Below are 24812 nucleotides of genomic sequence, written 5' to 3'. Positions count from 1 at the left end.
AAAGATGACCCCTGCAACAGACTTGGTATTTTCTGCACTCCAAATTGCATGCACTTGTATTAACTTCCATGATTCCTGAGACTGTCCGTGCAATCTCCTCCCAATTTTCTTGCAAGACAGTATCCAATCTGTACAGATAAAATTATGCAGTTGTTGCAAAAAGACTTCAATACTTTCACAAAACATTTCAGACTGAACTGACACAGAAGCATTACGAAACCCATGACCAAAACCTCACGGTGTGTTTATAATGTACAGTATAATGCACTTCGCTTTCCAAGTGTTATGACTTCAGATTTTATTATGGTCAAAACCACCTTGCATGTGAAACCCGTAATTTATTATCAGTTTGCTTAAGATTTTAACAGCCTAATAAAAATACAAGTTATGTTAGTCCTATTCCAATAATGCTAAAATTCATAGTCCAAGTTAATGCAAGAAAGCCTCAGCAATGCAAATTTTTAAGTGTTTTACAGAAAAACTGTACTAGTACGTTACACGCATCCTTCCACTGCTCCTCTGGTTGACAGCACCAGTCTTTCTCAAGGAGGCCAGCAAGGCAGGAGGGGAACACCACAGTGAACCACAGCTGGACTGGACGGGGCTTTGAGCAACCCGAGCTAGTGGAAAGTGCCCCTGCCTGGGGCAGGGCGTTAGACTAGGTGATCTTTAAGGGTCCCTTCCAACTCAAACTATTCTACGATCCTACAAATTAAAGATAAACTAAAACATGCTTAGACAGCTAAGGGGGTGATTGCTATCACAGCTGAACAAGCTAAAATGAGCCTAAGACAAACACAGGCAAGCTCAGAGATCCCATGCCGTCAAGTCAATGCAGAGCCTGTGTTTTTCATTAGCCATGGCAAAAAATTATATTTACTGGGTTGCACCAGTGGGACAACTGTGACTGAATTGAGTTCCACCCTCACACGACAAAGATCATTCTCAAGATGATTTTCTGTGGAGTTTCTTACACAAGCTTCTTTCTCAAGACATTCTCTTTTTTCTCTCCCCCACCCACCCCACACCCCACCCCCTCCACCCCGCCCCCATGCACTTGCTGCTAGGAACTAACGTGAAATACAATATTAACTAACATAGCAATTGACTTTGTTTTTCCTACCTTCAAAAACAGACATGGCATTGTTTTGTTTACTGAATGATAACATCCATCTGAGGACCAACAGACATTGCTATGACTACATACACCAAATGAATTTCATCATCACTGATATGCCACATCATACAACTAGCAGAACTTCAAAGCACCTTGCAGACTGGCTTTTTTGTAAATATAAGTCCACAAAGGTCTCAGTGACAAGTATGCAATATTAACAACCTATATTAACAATTTTTTAAAGGAACTAAGCACATTCCTTAGAGAAAACCAGGAATATAAGCATGCAAGTAGTATTTCTAGAGGCATATAGCATTTATTTGTATTTTAGATTCTTACATACTAGTCCAACATGACCTTAAGCACTATTGTTTATGGAATCCTGGCAGTTTTGCAATATAAAACAAACCCCACAAAGAGTATATAACAAAGCTTTTTGGATTTCACTCTGAGTCCAATCTTTGTCTCACTTCTTCCCCACTTTCTAATCCTGTGATTTCAGGAAGACTGGTCCCTCACTTAGGAATGTTCACTTTTAGCATAGCACTAAGAACAACAAAAAAGGGGGGAAAATTATTAAATTATACACCACTGAGTCATGTAGCACTGCTTTTGTATCCACTCTACCCAAAATCCCCCAAGACAACTATCTTCCCCCTCTGATAGCAGATATTGTGTCAGAGGCTATTGATACCTGTGTGACTTTATAACCCAGAAACTTCCTAACAGGACTCCAGAAAGTAAAGTACCACTTATTAAAACACAGGAAATTGCTGTGAATTCTACTCCCAAATGTTCTGGAGACTGACTTTTAACTCCTTTCCATCCATATTCCCCAGTCGTGCCCTTTAGAGAGAAGGGTCTTCTTACATTTACCAAATATTCTCATGCTTCATTCAGAGCTCCCCAAAGGCAACAGGTGTGGGCCACAAGCCCACCAGCTTCAGTACATCAAACATTTTAAAGCCAATATAAGTTGTTGAAACTTTACTGGGCAACAGGTTCAGCTTGGTTAAATCGTGCCAGTCCGAACCAGTGTGCAGAGCACCGAAAACAGGCTGCTGCAGGAAGCGCCCCAACTGCAACTTCACATCCAGATCAAAGCCTATATACAATGTACTACATAGTATTATGTACTACAGAGGTGAGAACTTAACTGGAAAACAGAAATTACAGTCTGCAAAAATAAATCCAAATGCCTTTTCAGCTGATGTTTGCAAAAAACACAAGAATGCGAGGTTGTAAGGCAAGAGGAAAGGCCTCTCTGTTGTGACGGAAGAATGGTTTTAACTGAGAGTGGATTTAGACTGAATATAAGGAAGAAATTTTTTTACAGTGAGGGTGGTGAGACACTGGCACAGGCTGCCCAGAGCAGCTGTGGATGCTCCATCCCTGGCAGTGTTCCAGGCCAGGCTGGATGGGGCTCTGAGCAGCCTGGTCTGGTGGAAGGTGTCCCTGCCCATGGCAGCAGGGTTGGAACTAGATGATCTTTAAAGGTCCCCAAAGTATTCTGCGATAACACATAAAGGGCTGATCTTGAAGAAATGTGCACAATCCAATCTTGCTGCAGAAATGTTATAACATCTACCTACCCCCAAGCCACCGCTGTCACTGTGAAACGTCAGAGTTGAGATCTATTGCCATTCTGAGGGTACTGGAAGGCTCTGCTACACAAGGAGAGGCACCAACAGAAGCATAAAATAATGATTTTTATTATGCCTCATATGACCAAAAAAACCCCACGTTCTTTTCTGAATATTTCTTAAAAAGAGAAGGCTGAGAGGAGACCTTGTTTCTGGTTTTGGTTTCCTAATGGGAGAATACAGAGAAGATGGAGCCATACTCTTCCCAGAGATGCATAGTAACAGGATGAAAGACAACAGAGACAAATGCACAGCAAAAGAAGTTCCAGTTAGATATTAATATCTATTATCTAATATCAGTTAGATATTAGAAAAAAAGATTCACCACTAGGGTAGACAGTCATTTGAATAGGTTAGAAAACATCTCCCTGAAGATATTAAAAACTCAGGCAGAGTCCTGAGCAACCTGATTCTTATTCTGCAGTTCCATTACTACCTAGGCAGAAAGCCAGCAAAAGTTCAAGACTGTTAAAGGTTGAAATTAAGGTCTTTGGTATGTTGATGGTTATTCTGAAAGTTATTCTAGCACCACTGTTTGGTAAGTATAAGAAAATACTGTCAAAGATAAAAGTTCTGTCTCTGCTTCCAAATACACTTTGGAGGTCAGAAACGTTCCTGGGCTTGTACATCACTGGCCCTCACTCACACTGTACATTCCAGACGCGGGGAGCACAGAGTTTTGGCAGATGCGCTTTCAGCTTCCTAGCCCCCCCAGGACAACAGCATGCCCGAGCTGTGAGCCTGCAGCAGCTTCCCCGCTAGCACAGCAGCGCGTGTAGCTGATCTGTACCTTCCCACACGGCCTTTGGCGTGAACTTATTCTGCGAAAATTAAGGTAGTAGAAAAGAAGCAGAAAAGAAATTAACAAAGCTTCCCTACCTTCCAAAAAGCAACTTCATTGTTTACTGTGTTTTCATTAACTTCTTTAAGAATTCCGTGTTCAGTTGGTTTTGCAATGTTCACATTGTAAATCTTTTTTTTGATCTTTCATACAGATATTTGAGATTTTTCAGATTTTGAAACCCAAGCTATAACTCTCATTTTTTCCCCACTTAATTCTGTTGTGCTAATTAACAGAAATAACATAGCCTGAGATTTCAAACTGCAAGCAACAAAGTTTGTTTTCAAATAATTCATGCAAGAAAATTGAGAAGGGGAAAATGAAAGAAACCCACGTTCTTTTTACCAGAGAAGATACCTGGATGCTGTTCTGAACATGCTGCAAAAAAAACCAAGAACAAAATAATTAAATACACTAGCACAGGGTAGTGTTACGAAACAACTGAGAAGATGCTGACACCATCAGGTCTGGAAGGGCACCAAGGCTAAAGAGCACGCCCCCATCCCTGCTCTGAACAGAGCTTCCAGATCATGGAAACCGGTTTGATCTCTGTGGTATGGTCAAGGCTACAGATTTAGGGTCTCAGCCTGATCTAACCAAAGGTGATCAAGCACAGAGCTCCTTGACTAGTATACCTGGAGAGCTTCAATTATATCACGTGCATACCTTACCACACCCTTCACGTTCAAAGGAAATAGAGGGGGGTTTCTATCTTTCACAGACACAGAAATGATTAAGATGTAAAAACTCAAGAGACTGAGATGAATTCCTATGTATTTGGCTCAGAACAAATAGTTTCTGGATGCACAGCAAGCCTAAATGGCAGCTATTAAGGTAACAACACTCAATACACCAAAACTTACTGGTTAAAAACTTTTCACCAATCATTTTGTTTAACTGCTTTCTTACATTATTTCTTAACTGAGAAAGACTCACCAACTCACATTACAAGTGCTTCTCATAACATAACCTAGAAATAAAAGCGGTAGTGAACATCTAGTTCAGATCTACAAGTCACACACTGAAAGTTCGTTATGTTAAATTACTAAATCTCATTGTTATTTGTCTTCATTTTTAAATACCACTTTACAAAGCAATGACTTTTTAATCTTTTGAAAGCATTTTGGAGGGCTATTGTAAATAGCATGTAAAATGCTATTTTTATCAACCTCTTTTTTCCCCCACGAAATGGTTGACTGGGTTTTGATTAAATAAGCAGAAGTTTTGTATTCCTTTAATGCTTTAATTTCTTTTTTTATTTATTCATGTAGCACTCACCAAAGCCTTGGAAAACCATACAGAACACAGTACATGCAACAATATCACAGAAAGATGTGATTTAGACATAAAATACAGAAGAAATCCTTATAGTGATTTTTTTATTAAAATATACTAACATGGATGCAAGGCAAACTGTCCATTTTCCTGGATTATCTTCATATCTTCAGTCACACACGTTCACAGACAGAGCTCCAAAAGTACCAATGTTTAAGTGTCATAGGAAATCATCCACAGTAGCTGGACTAGATATTTTAATAATTTCAGTGTTCTCAATTAGCAAAAGATGTTTTCTTGAATATTTTTCTTCCAATAATAAAAACCTACTCAGTAGATTTTGCATATTTTTCAATTTTAAATGTTTTCACCAATCCCTTAAACTTTTCTTTTTACATGTTTTTTTTCTTTCAAAGCCTTGTCCTATAGAGGCTTCTTATCTGCAAAAGGAGACACGAGTGCTGTTAAGATGTACAAAATAATAGGCCTCTCCTTTCCCACTGTAAAATTAGGAGTTTAACATCCATTTGAAGGGCATGAAATTAAATCGCAATTTAGCTATATTCTGTAGTCACTAAAGCACTCATAGTATCAAAATCACAAATATCCTCACAAAGGTCATTACTTGCTCAGCAGCTTCTCCTTGTGGTGCTTTGTTCAAGTCCTCCAGATTGTGATGCATCTCAAGTTTATCACTGTAAACCTTACAAAGTTATTTCATCCTATTTTTTCCACCCGTATGCCAATTCACATCCTTCTGCTGCATTCCCAGTCCTCATACCACAAAGAACTTTCACTTCCCTCCCCCTTCAGCTCAGACCCAACAATGCCACTGAACACTCATTTCTCAAAGCTGACTGTAGTGGTCTTGAAAATACAAGGTTCAGCTGTTAATACTAGATTGAGAACGTGTACATACCTTTCCTATAGGCTTTCCTAAAGTCCATACTTATTTTGCTCTTTCAATACACCTCGGATATGTCAGCTGTCCTCTCTTACACTGCACTTGAAATAAAGTTGTACCAGATTCTGCTCCAAAATGGTTCTGCTTACAGTAAAATCCAACATAATCTCCATGATAAAAATAAACTTGATTCTTATAGAACTCTTGCAGCAGCACATTATTTTTCTCCATTTCATTTTTTGACAACGTACATGGCTCTAAAGAAGAGAGATTTGATCAGTGTTAATAAATCGATTATTTTTGAAATAGCATAATTTTGAGTAGTCTACAGTAAGACTAAATTATTTGCCATTCTCTTAATATAGCATAAATTATATCGCTGTATTTTTGCATGCTGCAGGTATGCCATATTTAAGAAAATAGCCAAACTTACACTTGCTTCTATTAAAACTTTCATCTCTACCTGAAAAAAAATGAAGGTGAGATCAAGTCCTAGTTGACAATACTCGATTTATAAATTGTAACTATGTGAATATAGTGAGTTGGGGTTGTTCAGCCTGGAGAAGAGAAGGCTCAGGGGAGACCTTACGGCAGCCTTTCAATACTTAATAGGGGCTTGTAAGAAAGATGGGGGCAGATGTTTTGCTAGGGCCTGTAGCGATAGGACAAGGAGTAATGGTTTTAAACTAAAAGAGGGTGAATTTAGAATTAATATAAGGAACAATTTTTTTACAATGAGGGTGGTGAAGCACTGGCACAGGTTGCCCAGAGAGGTGGTAGATGCCCCATCTCTGGAAATATTTGAGGTCAGTTTGGACAGGGCTCTGAGGAACCTGACGCAGTTGAAGATGTCCCTGTTTATTGCAGGGGGTTGGACTAGATGACCTTTAAAGGTCACTTCCAAACTATTCTATGATTCTATGAATTACAGAGAGAAATAAACACTTATTTATCTTATCACACCTACCTATACAAACTGGTGGTGAAGTCCACTGTCCTTCAGAACAGTAGATTCTCTCAGATCCTTCCAAAAAGTGATAGTCAGAGCAACTATACTGAACTGAAGAACCATTGTCATACTGGGTCAGAGGTGGGCGAGTAAGAGCTCCGTTCACAATAGAAGGGGGAGAGTCACATTTTTCTGTAGGAGCTGGAATAACATTAAAAACATCTGAGAAATATTCAGCTCAAGCAACTAACAAATCAGCAGTTTGAAATGCCTGTCAACACTAGATATTTAGCAGCTCTGTGTACTTTCTTACTACTTTATTATGTTTCAGATCAGGATGCAATCTCCAGCTTTATGCCAGCCATAAGAAATGCAGAATGCAATCTCCTGCTTAAGTGTAACCATAAGACATCCTTGGGCACATTGAATTGTTTATAGCTGTCTTTCTGCAGAGCTTTGAGTTCCCTGGGCTTGAAGAAGAGCTCCTGCCTCCTTCCTACAGCCTTCACCGTCAAAGGAAGGTGTACTGGTTTTCCATGCTTGGATATATTTAATAATACAGCTGTCTTGTGCAAGGGTAGCTGTGTTGTTGATTCCTAAACATCTATTATTCACAACAGATTCTAGGCCCACACTGCCAAAGGAAGTTGTTTCTAGATATGTTTGAGATGGATCAATTTAAAAAGGAATATAAAAAAAAAAAGTATTGTTTTACCTTGCATAATGCATTTTGGGTATTTTAGTCTGCCATGGTTACACTGTGTCCGTCCAGGAGAGGGAATGGTAGTCTGGAGAAAACTGTATCCCTGTTTACATTCAAACTCTATGAGATCGCCATGTAGGAAAATTAATTCTTCCTGTCTCCATTTCAATTCTATATTGCTGCTGTTCATATCAGTTACGTTAAGACTGCACGGTTCTAGGAAATAAAAGTGTACTTCAATAAAACGCAACCTTACATGATTTCTTAGCTCCCTTTTGTAGGGGTCAAGAAAGAGGAGTCTGTATCAATAATTCTAAAATATTTTCAAATATTGCAAGAACTATAGATGCATAAAAAAGAATGCAAATGTAAAAAAAATGACCCAAAGTAACAAAAATAACATGATAACATGTTAAAAAAAAAAAAAAAGCCTAAACTGGGAAGAGTAAACCCCAGAACACACACACTTCTGAACAAACCTGGTTTCTACAAGTATTTGTAAACATATGGCAGCCTAGGTTTACCATTCAAGAAGAAAATAACTTCCTTACTGTAACTTGAAAGGATTTTTTATAATTAAAGTAGTCATCCATCAAAATTGACCCATCAGATCTGGCTGACAGATTTGGTAAGCCCTTTGAAGGCAGTAGTAGTTAACATACAGTAAAATTTAAACTACTACCTAAGGAAGTGTTTTGACAATTTCATTTTCTTTGCTTTTTTGCTTTGTTTTGCCATTGTTAAAAGAATTCACCGACCTTCCAAAAACCTTCTGGAAGTTTTGTATACTTCTCTGGGCTTTTTCAGGTTATTCAATATTGGTTTCATTGTTTTCTGAGACTTTTCTTAAAATTTAGTGCCAGGATCACATCAGGTAGCCTAGCTTTCCATTAGACAGTTAACCTCATTAACTTTTGAAACCATTGTTCAACTTCAGTAAAGCCTGACAGGGGGACAGTTATAAAAATGCATTTCTACAAGTTCACAAGAATCACTGCCTGATCGAGGCCTTATTAATGCTCTGCTGAGGATCAGCTGTCATCAAATTATCCATCCTGATGACAGCACCATGAAAACAAATTGGTATGGATATTTTCCTGAAATTAACTACAGTATGTGCTTGCTCTGGTCTGATTAGCTAAGGGTTCAAAAGAAATCTATGAAAGCATGGAAAGGATATTGTGGTTATTTGGATGCTTAGGAGACAAATAACACTCATAGGAAATGAGTTCTCATTATTTCACAGGATTTGTTGAATTTGAGTATTCAGATCCAAGAATGTTGATCTGGATGTTTCAATCCAGACAAGGCACGTTTTATTCATTTTAAAATAAGTAATTAAAACTGAACTGGTTGTTTATCTGCATTTTCAGAGAAGATTACAAACTTAAAGTGAGTCAATTTAACAAAGGAGGCTAGTAAACCAGAATTATTTCATTACAGGAAGGAAAGAAAGGCAAACAAACAACTCTTGTAGAGCATCAGAAATTGTATTCCTGCTAGTATTGATAAATTCCTAATGGAAGTTTTATACATCGTTTTGAACAGCATACTTAAGAGCAACATGGAGAAATTAGAAAGTCCAGAATGAAATGATAGATATAAAGACACATAATAAAAACAAAGGTTGAAGGTTTAAAAATGTAAGTCCAAGAAATCATTGTGTTCCTTGTTACTTGTATCTAAAAGCCATTTTGGCAATGGCTACAGTCATTCCTTCTAAACATCTATGAAGGGTAGGAAGGAATTCACTGAAAGAACATGGGAGCAGAAATTAGCTATCCCTGTTACCTAGGAGGATTCTTTATGTTCTAAATAGCTCGCTCAGGAAAACAGAGGAATCTGTTTAACTGGGTGTTTGTAAGAACAGGCCAGAGGACACCCAGCAGGAGTGGCCTAGGCGTGTTTGATTTTGGTTCATCTTCATGTTTCTGGAATCTTTATTAACTCAACTGAAAGAGAAAAGGCAGTTATGAAAGGATTATCTAGAAGTCCTTTCCAGTTTTACCTTTCTAGATTACATATGACACTTTCTTTTTCTTACAAGACATACCCAAGCAAGCTGGTGGTTCCGTCCAGTTTCCTTGCTCACAGTAAACAGTACTAGGTCCATCCAAAAAATGCAAATGCTGACAAACATATTCTACTGAGGAACCATTTTTGTAACTTGTCAGTAACGGACCGAGTACACCACCATTTTTAATCCCAGGTGGAGAGGTACAGTCTTGCTGCATTTCTGACACGAGGTAAGGAGATAGGTAATTAGATCTTTAAAACAACGTTAACACTGGCAAATGTATCAGACTTATAATAGATGGAGCAAAAAAGTTACGTACAAAGAAAACGTAAACCAATATTGTTTCTTTTTCAAATTTCATTTTCAGAAACACTACACTTGCCTTACTGAATTGCAAACAGGCATTCTATTTCATAGAATCATAGGACCGGTTAGGTCAGAAAAGCCATTTGAGATCATCAGGTCCAACCGTTAACCCAGGCCTGCCAAGCCCATCACTAAACCATGTCCTTAAGCACCACATCCATGAGGTTTTTTAAACACCTCCAGGGATGGTGATTCCACCGCCTCCCTGGGCAGCCTGTTCCAATGCATCACCTCCCTGTCTGTGAAGACATTTTTCCTAATATCCGATCTAAACCTCCCCTGGCACAACCGGAGGCTGTTTCCTCTTGTCTTGTTGCTTGCTGTCTGGGAAAGACCAACCCCCACCTGCCTACAGCCTCCTGCCAGGGAGCTGCGGAGAGCAGCAAGATCCTCTCTTCTCCAGACTAAACACCCCCAGTTCCCTCAGCTGCTCCTCACAGACCTTGTGCTCCAGCCCCTTCCCCAGCCTCGTTGCCCATCTCTGGACACGCTCCAGCCCCTCAGTGTCCCTCCTGCAGTGAGGGGCCCAGAACCAGCCACAGGATTCCAGGTGCGGCCTCACCAGTGCTGCGTACTGGGGGACTATCGCTTCCCCAGCCCTGCTGGCCACACTGTGTCTGGTACAAGCCAGGGTGCTGTCGGGCTGCTTGGCCACCTGGGCACACTGCTGGCTCCTGTTCAGGTGGCTGTTGATCAACAAGCTCAGGTCCTTTTTGGCCAGGCAGCTTTCCAGCCGCCCCTCCCCCCGCCTGTAGCGTTGTGTGGGGCTGTTGTGCCCCAAGTGCAGGACCCAGCAATGTTCCTTGTTGAACCTCATACAGCTGGCCTCAGCCCATCAGTCCAACCCCCCTGCAGAGCCAGCCTGCCCAGACCCCCCTGCAGAGCCAGCCTGACCTCCAGCAGATCAGCACTCCCCCCCAGCTTGGTGTCCTCTGCAAACTCACTGAGGGTGCACTCGGTCCCCTCCTCCAGATTGTCAATAAAGATATTGAACAGGACTGTCCCCAGTACGGAGCCCTGGGGCACACCGCTCTTGAATGGCTGCCAGTGGGATTTAACTCCTTTCACCACCGCTCTCTGGGCTCAGCCCTCCAGCAGCTTTTAACCCAGCACAGAGCACACCCGTCCAAGCCACGAGCAGCCAGTTTCCCCAGGAGGTGCTGCGGGAAACGGTGCCAAAGGTCCAGGTAGACAACATCCACAGCCTTTCCTCCTTCTGCTAGTCAGGTCATCTTGATGCAGGAGGTCAGGAGATCAATATACTCATGAATTTGCATGTTCAAACAACATTAACAGAAAGGGTACAAAATGACTGAAGGTAAATGCTAAGGTATGAAATAAAATTACAAATACAGAATAAGCTTATAGGTGTAGTTTACAATCACCAGGAACAAGCAACAAGGCCACTGCCTTTCATTCATTCAGACTGCTACACTGACATCTGTAGCACATGCAAACATTTTCAAGAATAAGGAAACATACTATAGCAAAAAAGTAGTAAGAGTAGTCATAAAAAACCTATAATAGCATTGGAGAGTAGTGAAGTCCCTTTTAAACAGAAAGGCAATGTTCTCCTACCTGTATCTTCATTGCGATATGTTTTGTTTGCTCTCATTTCTGCATCTGCCTCAATTGATGGTGGTGCCTCAGATGCCCACTTATCCATCATTCCTATAACTATAGCAGAAACTTAGAACCAGTTTTCTCAGAAATAACTCATTTTCAAATACCAAAACAGACACTGATGCGTTGTAAGATGTAATAAAATCAGTATTCCAGGGGAAAAATAGACAATACTGGTGTCAGCTGAATTCACCTAGCTCATACTTTCTCTTTAAACTGTGAACACAGATTGTCTGCAAATTATGCAACACTTTACCTCTCAAGCATTTGAACAGAGGAGAGCATACACAGTTTTGCAGATATGGATACTGAGGCTCTCCAGAAAATTAAAGCATTGTTTGAAGAATCTTTTCAGTTCAGTTGTCAGTCTTCACAAAGGTACTAACCAATACAAATAGGGGGTGATGTCCATTTTCCTTTTTCACACTGGATTTCCTCAGATCCTCTTATTTTAAAGGTCCTTTGACACTGTATAGTAACTTTGTCTCCATTACGATATGTTCTTCTAACTGCAATGGTACGGGCATGAGGAGGAAGTGGTGGTGGAGGACATTTATTTTTTACATCTGAAAATAAAAGCAGCATATTTTTTTCTCACTAATCAAAACCATGTACACAGTTCATTTTACTATATAGCATGCAAGCCTGTCACTCAAAAAACATTTTTTGTTGATCCAGAAGAAATGCTCTCATTTTCTTTAAAATAATAGGAAACCAGAACAAAAAAGTGATTTTTGCATTCAAGAAATATAGAAGTATTACGCTACTGCACTGCTATAAAAAAATCTGTCATTTCTCCACAGAGACTTAATAAAGTGTTCTTTAAAGGACTTCAGGAAATAGAGATTTCCCATACCCTCCATTGATATAATATTTAAAGCAGCTTATGTATTAATTCTAATGCTACAAAAGCAGCAATAAAAATAACCCATTTCCTATCCTGAAATTAAGTTTGTGATTACTGTATTCTTAAAACAAGATTTAGGCCTTGTTTTCATACTCCTGAGCACCCCACCTTCTCTGCACTCACTCAGGAAAAAATCCTGCTGTGTCATCAGAATAAATACAGGGCTGGGGTCCCAACATGTGCCATTTAATTGGGAGATTCCGGTGCATTTTAAATACTACTGTGCCTGCTAGGAAGGGAAGATGAATTTCACCTTTGTACTCAATCACATATTCTTCTACAAGATTAGCTATAAAGGAATTATAAAACACTGATTTTACTGAAAACTGTGCTTAACACACCTATAAATTTTAAAGGCTAAATATAACTTTTTTAATCTCAATCGTTAATCAATCACACACAATGATTATTAAATTTTGTTTAGAAAACATACTTCATGGGAAAAAATCCTGAGAAAAATATATTGGAGAAGAGATTATCTTAGATTTAGCTTAAACCAATAAAAATGATTGATTGTCCCACCCTCCGTCATCATCAGCTGGCATACCTTACACATAAAGCAGAGATTTTGTTACCATGAGGCAGTGAGATCTCCTAAAGCTCAGATGAAGGGAACAACATTAAGATAAAATAATGACCTACAACAATCAAGGTATGTTGAACAATATTGTAAGTTCTCTATTAGCCTAATTATTGATTTATACTGATTTCTGCTGTATACTGTATTTCACCTGGCTCAGTAGACCTTTCATTCTTTTGAAAGTCTCTTTTCTGAGAATGTCCGTTATCCCTCAATGATTGGGGAAGCGACAGTGATTGCTAAAGGTGTGGTTCAGTCCTCAGAATGACCTTTCTAGTTAATTCTGTTGAAAACATACATAGTTTGGTGAGGCTGTACTCTGAAAAGTACCACAATCCCCAAGAATTCAAGAGAAACTTGTTACAAATTTTATTTTTAATGCCTTTCAAGAGGCAGGTTCCCAGCTCACAAGGCAGGATTAAACATGCTTCATTAAACCTTCATGTAACCTGAACATGGTTAAACTCGAGCTCCAGGGGCTGAACAACTTCTGCATAATTGTTGATTCTTGCTTCTCCAGAAGACAATGTCCAGAGGAACAACAGCAACAGACAGTATCTGCTCTATTGTTAGATGAAAATTAATTCCTATTCTCATTGCTTCCTCCTCTGCTCCATACCTGTCAGCTAACACTTGATTTCTATTTAGGTGGTAAACTAGTACAAAAAACATATTTTTATGTTGTATTGATAAAGCATTTCATGAAAGAAGTTGCTCATCTTTCACTAAGAATTTGACATGATAAAACTATAAAAATAAGGTACCTTCACACACCGGAGGCTCTGGATACCATCCAAAATAATAACATTGAATTAAGTCAAATTCACTGACAGAATAATTTTCCTCACAGAAAAAGTGAACTACGTCTCCCTCTTCATAGATTTTCTTCACAGGATAGAAACCTCCATGTGCTATTGCACTCAAAGAGGAGCAAGTTATTCCTAGGAAGAACACACACAGCGGTGAAAAGGCTTCCCCCCCTCCAGCTTTAAAACAAGCCTTTTTGCAAAATTTTTGTTCATTTGTGGAATAAATCACATTTTAAGGAGAATTATTTTCCAGCCCATTACGTACTAGTGCAGTTTGGAGTAAGGGACCACCCATATGATAGACACACTGCTTCTTCTGTAGTGTTTCCTCCTGCAGTGTGATACCCCTCATCACATTTATATAGCAGCCTCTCATTCAGTCGAAGCTCTTGTTGGGCTGTGAAGTAGCTGCCGTGCTGCAAATTGGGAACTTGACATGACTCTTAAATAAGTAAAGCATATGCATATTAATAACTTCAAACAAAAGGATCAATTACTGTAAAATTTTCATTATATATACCTTAACAGTGATCATATCCAAGGCAAAAACTTTGCAAATAAGATATAATTACAAATGCAGTAGTTTACACAAGTTACACAAGCCATCATTTGGGAAGAAAGTTTGAATGGCAATGGTTTTATTTGAAACAACATGATTTCATCTATAGCGATTCCTTCTACGTATAATTTTATGTATACAATTTCACAAAACTAGCAGCATGTGGAATTTGGCAACTTCTTCCCAGGAGTTACAGCTGAGAACCCACATTAGTACTCCTCAGACAGGCAGTCTGGCCCTACAGGTACAGCAAAAACAGTAGAATTCGATACATGTAAGACTTTACGAAGGAGAAAAATGCAGAACCCTACCAAACGTTTTAGCACAGCTTGGCTGGGAGGACCATCCTTCTGGTCGACATTGTACAGTAGCTTCAGTACCACCACCTGGAGTGTGGTAGCCTGGATAGCATTTGTATCGCAGTTCATCGTGTATTTTGAAGTACATTTCTGTACCATAAAAAAAACCATTTTCCAAAAGAGGCTTGTTACATTTTTCTAAATGAAAGGAGACAGTTTGGTTAGAAAGAATGAATTAATGGAATATTTTTGTTCTCTAACAAGCAAAAGAAGGGTTTTTTTAGCTGTTCTGATCTAATTTGTTTCTTGGACCTTTTGAAGGAATCTACTACAATCATCAAATATACCAAACCAATAGTAATAACACTGAGCATGACAACCAAGGAACCTAGAGCTAGGGAGGCTCTAGAGGATACACATCTGAGAGGAAACTATTCATTAGTTTTCCCCAAAATAAGGAAACTGGGCAGCTTTCTTGGGGTTCTTACAAAAATATATATGGTAAACCCTTTAAAATGTGTTTTACTATAAAAATTATTCCACATATAAACATATGTAGTTTATATACCTAAAGGATTAATTTCACTTTGTTGTCCTAACTTGCACGTTTAATCCCTCCTATTAGGCAATTTCTGTTCCCGTATGTTCCAGGAAATCCAGCCAGAAAAGTTTCCTGCTAGAAGTAATGACGAGATTAATAAAGCTAACTCACTGTAGCACCGTGGCACTGGAGACCATCCCTTTGCTGTACAAGTTATTCTTCCATCTTGGGTCCCAGTTTCTGTTGTATAACCAACCATACAAGAATAGGAAAGTTTTTTTTCCTTATGCATAGGGAAATAGTAACTTTTGAAATTATAATAGTACTGGGCAATCTTTCCATTTTCTATGTGTGGCAAATCACAAGGTTTTTCTGCAAAAAGACAAATATATTTCTCACTAAAAATCTCAGACCAGATATGAACTTTTTTGCATTAATTTATTTACTATCAGTTGGATTGACCAGGCTTTCAAACAGCTGAATGACTACTTACAAGCATGGAGGGTCTTGTAAGACTCACTGAAGTTAAGACATGTTACAATTATATCAGCATTTGTTCTTCAGATTCACAGGAGTATCAGCTGCAGAACAAAACTTCCTAACGTGAACTGGCAAAACTGATGTATTTGAGCATTTAGCCCAGAAGGTGTAAGCATAAGCACCCCTTTGCTGCGTAAGCATACCGATGCCTGCTCAGAGATCCAATGGCAACAGTGTCAAGATTAGCTATGCCATCGCGCCTCAGTTCAGCAAACGTTACCAGAGCAGCGAGACAAGCTGCCAGGAGGCAATACAACGGTTAAACACACTGAAGAAAGAGAATTTAAGAACAGTCACCAGAAAAGAAGAAATGGAGGTTAAGGAAAGAACAAATAGAACTGTAATTAAAAAAAAAACACAAACCAATAATAGGAGAAAACCTTTAAGGGGAGTTGTGCTGAATATGGTATTAAGTCAAAAAACCCCAAAACCAAAACCCACCACAAAGAAACAATACTTATGTTCAGATTTCTTATAAAATTATCCTTTGGGTCTCAAAAATTGTCTTCATAGCATTACGAGAATACTGAAGAATCAAGTTTTACGAACTTAATCACCATCTATGAATCTCATTATAATTGGGCAGAATTATCCCACAAGTTGGCACTGCTGCATTCACCCTACACATTTTAGAACCGAAATAACAAACTATTGCTCCTTCACGCAATAATGTGACTAGAATTTACTGCATTTACTAGAATTCTCTGCAAATTTAGTGTTTTTAATAAATAAAAAATGCCAAGATAATTTTTTTTTTTTAAATAATTCCCTTCCTCACACAGCTGCTGTATCACATCTAAATAAAGCAAACAAACCTGGGGGTACTGAAGATTTTTAGGTAATTAAGACAGAAATGGTTGCTACCTACATACCTTTCATTTGACTTTCCAAAGGGTATCAGTGTAATTTCAACTGCTTTGCATAAGGACAAAACTCTAGTGAAGACAGAAGTAGTTGCAACAAATATGCTGGAGTTGAATATACATTAGTAGATACAAAATGAAATGCAAAAAAAAGGACACCTTTTCAATTAATGGATGTACCTTCATATACAGTCCACAGCTTTGTGAACTTGCAGTTCAAGTGGTGGAACTATATAAACCCAATAATTAAGTGCCGATGAAAAAAGGGATAGGAAATGCAAACCCACCCTAGATTAGCTTCTGCAGGTTCCATTTAACTTCCACTCCCTTGCTTCATGGTAAAGCCAAAACACTTCAACCACCAAGACACTTCAATACATAAAATGTTTTCATAGTACAAAATGCAATTTGTATAAGTGCCTCAATACCACTTAAATACATCCTAAAATAATTTTCTTCTGAACAAAAGTCTGAACCTTTCAATACTACTTTGAAGTTTAGACATGAATCTGTAGCCCTGAGCTACAGCGACAATTGAACCATGATCATCAGCCATCTCACAATAAAAATGTATTTCAAAAGCAGTGTTTACCCTTGGTAAAGATATGAAAGACATTGCACTTCAGTTACTTAGACCACAAGTTCTAGATCCAATGTACATTGATTAACAATAGAATCTGGTGTATTTACCTTCTGCAAAGAGTTTGCCTGAATACATCATAACTAGGAAGAAAAAACAGCTTTTAAATCTCATCTTCATTACCGTCTCCATGAACAGTTTCCACCACTTGTGAAAACTCCCCGAAGTATTACTTTTGTAAATAATTAACTGGATTTTTAAAGGAATTCACAAATGCCTTAGTGTCCGCAGTATTTTCTAACAACTTATTTCACTGAAAACACTTCCATTCATTTTAGTTTTCCAAATACCCTAACACCAGACTTGCAGAATTCAACTTCCATTCGGTATATTTTACACCAGTAAAGAGGACAACATATCTTTTTACAGTGAAACCAGGCAACAAGCTTATGGAACAATTTAAATTAACTGAATACTGTTCCCCTCAGAACCTCCTCAGTTGCAAGTTTAAAGGGCATTCTGTTATCAGATTATTTACCTTGGCCAAAATAAGAGGAAACTGAAAACTCTTCCCTCCTCCAGCCTACCCCTATCAGTTGCATTCTGTATGTTATTCATTCTGGGGGCTCTTCCATGAAGAACACAGCCACTACTATTATCTGCCTGTTGCATTTTGTTGTCTACAGCTAGCCCATTTTGTGTCTTTTTTTAAACAAAACCAAACAAAGAAGAACCTCTTGACAATGCATTACCACCTAACTGGCTAATGGCTACCAGTTGATTTAGCATCGTATTCCACCCTTGGAAAGCATAGTCTTTAAATCTGGGGGTATTTTCTTGGCCTTGCTCCAAGAAAACACAATTCCAAGGCACAAGAGAACAGAATTTAAGGGAGCTGCTGTGATGAGCACCATCTATTCAGCCAGATGAGATGCACGCTTGTATGCCCTGCTCACTTGATAGGAAGAAAGCACTCACAAATCACCAAATTCACCCTTACAACACCCTGCTGTAATTTTGTGGTGTTTAAAAGAAGTAGGAATTATAACAATTTTTTTCCTGCAGTCACACACAATCCCTCAAAACCTAAGAAAGTAAACTCGAGCTCCCCCCAAAAGTAGCCAGTTTTGAAAACCAGACTATCCCTCTCCAGATCACAGATCAACATGACTGTCCCACACAAACAACTGTTTTTAATAGAATTGTACAGTATTTAATCAGTGAGGAATACCATGCTCTTTGTAAGATCCACAGTTGTGTAATACCAATACATTACTGCACAAGTGAAATTTCCAAGGCTTATAATTTATTGTAAGAGTGCTTTTGGTAACAGTATGAAATAGGATTTTAAAAGCTCTATGCAATACAAAAAAGGTTACAAAATATAAAATGCAATCCAGAAAAAAATTTCAAAGGGTAGTTTGACACTAACTTGCTTTCTTTCAAAATCGTTTATCTGTCTACTACATACATGCTGTACAATACATTTTCATATACATCATTTACATTTCAGTAGCAGACAATACCAAGTGTATCCATCACCATCAGAATTGCTTGCAGAGGATCCACAATTTCTTGCATGTTATCTTTCCTCAAAACCCAGTCCGGTTTAATTCTGTGAAAATATTAGTGGCTTGTTAGTAAAATACAACATCGCCACAGCAAAAACAGCAGAGTCATTTTTAAGCTCTTACCTTGAAACTGTTTTTATTCTTAGAGGAGTTACTGGAACAAAGTTGGTTCCACTTAAGTGTGTGTTTATTTTCTGCCTCACAAGTGTTCTCTCTGCATCCATTTTGTGTTTACGGGCTGTCAGTTTGTACAGGCTTTGAATGCAAGGAACAACTCTTGGCATGCTTCGGATTTCCTGAGAGAAGTTGAAAACAGTACAGAGTCAATACTAGAAGGTGGAAAGCAACTTAACAAATCAAGAAAACTGTTTTAGTCAATAAAATCTGAATGTTTATAATTTAAGCTGAACTTTTATCCACAAGTACAGTGAAACCATCTTAAAGTACACCTACAAGTCAGTGGCCTAATGCTTTCAAAATACTTAATTGATATGCAACTTCGTATCTCAGAAAATCCAAGTTCTTACAAGTCAGATTTTAATAATTTCTCATTAAAACAAAATTTCACATGTCATTGGCATATGCCTCCAATGATTGGACAGAGACATAAATTAGTGTTTGTACCTGTCTTCATACCAATGAAAGAACAATGCAGTGGTCAGAGGTGACTTGATAACTTAAATACTGATATCTGATGGATACACGGTTAGTAAATTTATAGCATAGAACCCAGACTACCCTAATAATCTCATGAGGGATTCTAGCAATAGATATGAACAAAGGAAATTTCTTTCAGAAACAGGCAATGTCTCTGTTAGAATAGAGTACACAAACAGCAAGTCACGGACAATTGTACGGCCAGTTTTTACTGACAATAAAGATCTCAACTTCATTTGAAAAACAACGATAAACTTTCAGAAATAGAATAAAAATTAAGTGGCAACTAAACTATGTCTAATGCTAAGCAATTAATAGAAAGTAATCAAAACCCAGTGGAAAGTAGGGATTGCAATATCATAATCTTGCAAGGATCGCAGGATCAGATATTATTCAATAGATCTGGGTGACCAGGACACACAAAGCACAGAATAATCAGTGTTTTCACCATCTTGTAAATGCATTTTTTTAATCAGAGTTTAGTCCTAATTAACATTACAGCCCTAATAGGTATGGTACAAAGGGAGAAAAAAATAATTTACAAACACCACCAAAACATGCAAGAAAAGCATATTAAATCATATTATTAAACCCCAAAAAATTAAATCTTACCAAAGCTCTTTTTGAGTCCTTTGAAAGGATGGCCAGCAAGCAACAGGTCTTTGTGAAAATGCTTTCTCCTTTCTCTGAAATTTTGTCCCCAGCCTTCCCTCTGTACGTTTGCAGTAGGTCTAGTAATGTATCTATAGAATTTTCTACTTCATAAACTGCCTGAGTAGTTCTTTCATACTGTTATACAAGAATGAGACAGGAGAGGTTATATAGACAGATCTTTAAAATATCTTTCAGGTTAGAGGAAAAAGCAAAATATTCTACCCTAGATTAAATTTGTAGCTGATCTGGAATCCAAGCAATAAAAATCACTTCTGTACATTACATCATTGTAACAGGTTACGAAAAGCTACCATTTGTGCTTCCCCCCTTGCTTAGAAACCCACAGAATTGGATTTTACATTTAAAATAAAAGAACAAATTAGAATAAGTTTAGAGAAATTAAAAATAAGTTTAGCCTGAGTGTTAATTTTTTGTCCTGAAATAAAAGGAATTTGAATGTAAATGCCTGTAGGATGGCTAAAATCCAAAACTGTGTTTAGCAAGCATTTTTGAAATTTCAAAGTAAAAATCTGTAGAGCAATGGATCCGTAGTTAATAACTACAGTACTGAAGCAGCTTTAAGTATTTGTGAACATGAGTTCTCTAAGAAATTGAAAGTGTAAATACAGTCTATTCTATGACATGAATTTGGAAAAGTAGACTGTCTTCTCAAACACATACATTTCTACCTTAAAAAAACTTCACAGCTTACCATAACTATTAGTGTTTTGCATTTCTACAGTTTCATGCAATACTTGGGACACCTTGCAATGTAATCAGTTAAAAGTAAAATTATTACTTTAAGCCCATGAAATCATTTTCTTTTGCCAAAACAAAACTAAATCATAATTATTGCAAAGTAGATAATTGGTTCCAAAATAACAGTTAAAATTCAGAAACTGTTTTTTTTATTCAAAAATATTACTTTTGTTGTTACAAATTGATTCAGAAATTTTGTGAATAAATAAATACTACAATAAAGTAGTATCCAGCTTATAAATGTGCAAAAGAAAATATTAAAGTTACCTTTGAAACATTAAGTAGAACCTGAATTGAATATCTGATCACTTCCATGCATGGAACACTCCGGTTGCAACTTTGAATCAGAACAAAAATACTGAAGATCGCTCTGCTCTGGGCCATGTTTTCACAACAGAGTGGGGACAGCCTGGTAGCCACCTCTATGATAATTAAAAGGGAAAAAAACCCACAACCTGTGAAGCTCAAACATTGCAAACCAGGGTTTAATCTTATTTTTAAAGTAGGACTGCAAAGAAAAAACCCAGAATTACTGATTTGAAGTTGTATTACTAAAAAAAATTAAGCAGTCAAAACAATCCACAGAGAACGTGTACTGATAGGCAAACATAAGTGACTTATGTAAGCCATAGTATTACCAGAACTTCCAGGAAAATAGAGCAATCATATAGCATCTCCTTTCTCTACATAACCATTTTAATAGTGTTCTTAAATCAATATGCTAACTTTAGTCTGGAAAGAAACCCTCCATCGTACTCTCCAACATGTTTCCATTTCACAATCATACAGAAAGCCCAAATATTATTATAGAGTATTCTTGGCTGAAAAATTCCATTTTCTGTCATCCTGGAAATCTATCAGTTATAATAAAACAAAATACTCACCAAGATGTTTTAATGCTGCCAGAATGTAAGAGAGATGTTTGAATTTTAGAAGGTATTTAATAGCAACTGCAGTTCTGTTGCTCAGTTTGTTTTCTTCTCTGCTCTTTTCATTAGCCTTTACTAAACGATATCTTAAAGCTTTAGTTTTTGCTGTGTCGTTACTCTTTCTCCAAGAATATCCTCTCCACAATGCCTACAGAAAAGGAATTTCACAAAGAGAAAAAAGTTGTGAACAACAGAAAATAGAACTTCCATTACCGTTCCAAAACAATTTTACACAAGTCTGACAAAGTATTTAATTACCTTGGTGATTAATTTTAAAGTAATTACCATTCAGTGTTTCATCTTCCAAATACTGGACTTTCAAGACAAAAGACCAAACCAAACATGCATACATACTCCACACACGCTCCCAGTCACCCCAGCCAGTATCTGCTTAATACTGCTTCCTGATCTGCTTGCATTTAGCTTTGATGTCTACACTTAAGATGACCTGGCTTGCAATTTAATTGATGAATTTACCAACCAAAATAAACATCTTTCTTCTCCCCCAAAAAACATCAGAAAAATCAAGAATTAAAAACAAAATTAGAAAAAAAATACTGTAGTTTTCTTATAAGAGGTATTTACCTGAAATTTAATTATTCCAACTGCAAATTTTCTCCTACGTCTGCAGGCAAGGAATCTTCGTACATTTCTCTGGATTATGGTTGCTGCATTATTTCTGTGGTTCAGCCAGCCGCGAATCACACATTGTAATTGAATAATTCTTTCATAATCTCTTAGGTATCTCTTTCGTTGCATTTTGGCTCGGAACCACCTCTGTTTAAAATTAAAGTACCTGTTTATTTATATAGGACTTTTCCCTAAAGTCCCTCTTCCCCATCATAAATGAGCATCGGTAAAAACTGAAGAACTATTTTAACAAGAAGTTTGACAGATGCAGTAGGCACTATAAACATCACTAGTGCTCACATAAACCACCACGACACAGCCCTGATTGGCCTTGGGGTAGCTGAAATGCCAGACTGCAAAATGAAATCTTAGGCAGGAGCAGTTAGGAAGCGTTCTGTGTAGAACAGAATATTTTCAGTGAGAACTGACCTGCAATGATCGTGCAGTCCAACCTCCTGACCACTTCAGGGCTGACCAAAAGTTAAAGCAAATTGTTAAGGGCACTGTCCAACTGTCTCTTAAACACTGACAGGCTGGGGCTACTGACCACCTCCCTGGGAGGCCGGTTCAGGGCCTGACCACCCTCTCAGTAAAGAAATGTTTCCTAACGGCCGGTCTGAACCTCAGCTGGCGCCGCTTTGAGCCACTCCCATGTGTCCTGTCGCTGGACCCCAGGGAGAAGAGCTCAGCACCTCCCTCTCCGCGCCCCCTCCTCAGGGAGCTGCAGGGAGCCAGGAGGTCGCCCCTCAGCCTCCTTCTCTCCAGCCTACACAAACACAGCGGCTGCAGCCGCTCCTCACGGGACATGCCTTCCAGCCCCTGCACCAGCTTAGTTCCCTCCTCTGGAGGCATTCAAGGACCTTCACACCCTTCAACAGGAGGCCCAGCACTGCACAGAGTACTCGAGCTGAGGCCGCTCCAACACTGCGCACAGCAGGACAATCACCGCCTCTGACCAGCGGGTCACGCCGTGTCTGATGCCCCCCCATGGGGTTTGCCCCCTTGGTTGCCAGGGCACACTGCTGGCTCCTGCCAGCCAGCACCCCCAGAGCCCCCCTGCAGGGCTGCTCCCAGCCGTCCCCTCCCAATTTATATTGGGTCTGCCATTGCTCTGCCCGAGCTTTCTTTCTCTTGTCTGGCTTTTAAGGAGAATCATCACTCCACTTTTCTCATTTCCCAGCTCTGTTTCTTCCCATTTATATACAGAAAAGGGAGACAGGGAGACAAATCCAAGCAAAAAATCTCTTCCACCCATTCGCTCTTGCCTTAAGGGGAAAGCATAACCTATGGGGACAAATAACAGATTTGTATATATGGAGACTTAGCAGAGCAAATTTTGCCATAAATCCTTGACTAGAAAACAGCTGTTTCAGGGTTCCCTCCATTTCGGTCTCTACGTTTCTCTAATGCTGACCTTCCATTATCGGCACTAAGCTAGCGGTCAGTTTAGAGACCTGCAGATGATTTTTTCTCATAAGCAGTGCTGCAATACAGACCTGATTTTCAATCTCTCTTTTAGAGAAGTAAAACAGGATTACTTTAAAAATGCTGCACCTTAACAGGCTCTGGTACCACTGGCAGGTTAGAAACATAGAACGAAATAAATCACTGTATCCCATGCTCGTGTAAATAAATGCTCTTCATTTCATAAGCCTTACAGGGTTTCATGTCTAACCTTTCCTGCTTCCACTAGGATGTAAAGATACAGGCTAAGACAGCACCTCAAGATTCCTTTAGCAAGCTTGAGAATCTGAAGGAAACAAACTTTCCCAACCATCCTTGTCTTTACAGTGCTTAAGCCTCCAGAGCCTACTGAGATCCACTCTTATGCTTAGCAGGGTATAAGCAGTATTATTTAATAAATTACAGTCTCTGTAACCTAGCTTTATTTTCATATGTGAAGGAACTACAGTGTCTTAGTTGACACTTAGTTGACAGCTTAGCTGACAGAAAAGAAATTGTGTAACATAGTCTGAAGTCATTTGTCCTTGGGTAGACTAACCTGTATTACATGAACAGACGAGATCTGGTTTTGTGCGAGTTTTAAGATGAGGTGAATCCTATATGCCCTTTGAATTTTAATTGCAGAGATATGATGATATGCAGCTGCTGCAAAATAAAGCAGTCTCTTCTTTTGTTTCTGTTCTGAAATCTGTATAAGGAAAACCAAACAAGGAGCATCATTAATTCTGATGCTCAGAGGTAGCTGATTGTGTATCCAAAGACCATAGCTCATAGCAACACACTATTAGATTCTGACGTATCGCCTCAGAAATCATTACCTCAGAACCAAAGCAAGATACCTTTCCTCAGTATTAGCTCTCTAATCTAAACAATAACACAGAAGTGATTGTAAGCAACAACATTAATATATAGCAGAGAATTGTTTCATTTTAAGTATGTGTATGTGCAGAAGTATCAGTTACAGGTAAGCCACAAAGATCTCAAAAGCTAAAAAAAACCACTCAACAATGAAAACTTATTTTAGTACTAAAG

General features: G+C 38.5%; 2 protein-coding genes across 10 annotated transcripts in view; both read right to left on the bottom strand.

The window, feature by feature from the left end:
- Positions 1-109: 109 nt before the first annotated feature.
- F13B (coagulation factor XIII B chain) lies at positions 110-18262 on the bottom strand. Of its 3 annotated transcripts, none has more exons than XM_027806586.2 (12): positions 17227-18262; positions 15305-15505; positions 14605-14790; positions 14000-14176; positions 13690-13866; positions 11825-12004; positions 11394-11492; positions 9486-9668; positions 7445-7648; positions 6748-6930; positions 5796-6037; positions 110-128 (listed from the first exon to the last, which is right to left on the bottom strand). In XM_027806586.2, exons 1-11 carry the CDS (start codon positions 17306-17308, stop codon positions 5826-5828), a joined length of 1884 nt encoding a protein of 627 aa, XP_027662387.1. In that variant the 5' UTR covers positions 17309-18262; the 3' UTR covers positions 110-128; positions 5796-5825. The 3 variants fall into 3 exon arrangements, with proteins under 3 accessions (XP_027662387.1, XP_027662385.1, XP_027662384.1); XM_027806584.2 differs by lacking the exon at positions 110-128 and adding an exon at positions 4835-5316; XM_027806583.2 differs by lacking the exon at positions 110-128 and having other exon boundaries at positions 4835-6037.
- Positions 18263-18400: 138 nt separating this feature from the next.
- ASPM (assembly factor for spindle microtubules) overlaps positions 18401-24812 on the bottom strand; it is a 30484-nt gene continuing 24072 nt past the window's right edge. For all 7 annotated transcript variants that reach the window (XM_055724296.1, XM_055724298.1, XM_055724299.1 and 4 more), the window contains 7 exons: positions 24319-24468; positions 22272-22463; positions 21642-21834; positions 21025-21179; positions 19957-20133; positions 18811-18983; positions 18401-18731 (listed from right to left, as the gene is read on the bottom strand). In XM_055724296.1, the coding sequence (XP_055580271.1) occupies positions 18626-18731; positions 18811-18983; positions 19957-20133; positions 21025-21179; positions 21642-21834; positions 22272-22463; positions 24319-24468 (1146 nt within the window). In that variant the 3' untranslated portion in view covers positions 18401-18625. The remainder of the gene's footprint in view (positions 18732-18810; positions 18984-19956; positions 20134-21024; positions 21180-21641; positions 21835-22271; positions 22464-24318; positions 24469-24812) is intronic.

Source organism: Falco cherrug, chromosome 12 (genome assembly GCF_023634085.1).
Source record: "Falco cherrug isolate bFalChe1 chromosome 12, bFalChe1.pri, whole genome shotgun sequence".
Classification (NCBI taxonomy): Eukaryota; Metazoa; Chordata; class Aves; order Falconiformes; family Falconidae; genus Falco; species Falco cherrug.
The sequence above is the reverse complement of the archived record's forward strand: the minus strand, read 5'-3'. Positions and strand labels throughout refer to the sequence as shown.

Coding starts and splice junctions, on each gene's coding strand:
- F13B (XM_027806586.2), bottom strand. CDS start 17,308: ATGGAGACGGTAATGAAGATGAGATTTAAAAGCTGTTTTTTCTTCCTA. Junction 14,177..14,604: donor AAGCTGTGCTAAAACGTTTG/GTAGGGTTCTGC, acceptor TACTTATTTAAG/AGTCATGTCAAGTTCCCAAT. Junction 9,669..11,393: donor ATATCGCAATGAAGATACAG/GTAGGAGAACAT, acceptor ACCTCGTGTCAG/AAATGCAGCAAGACTGTACC.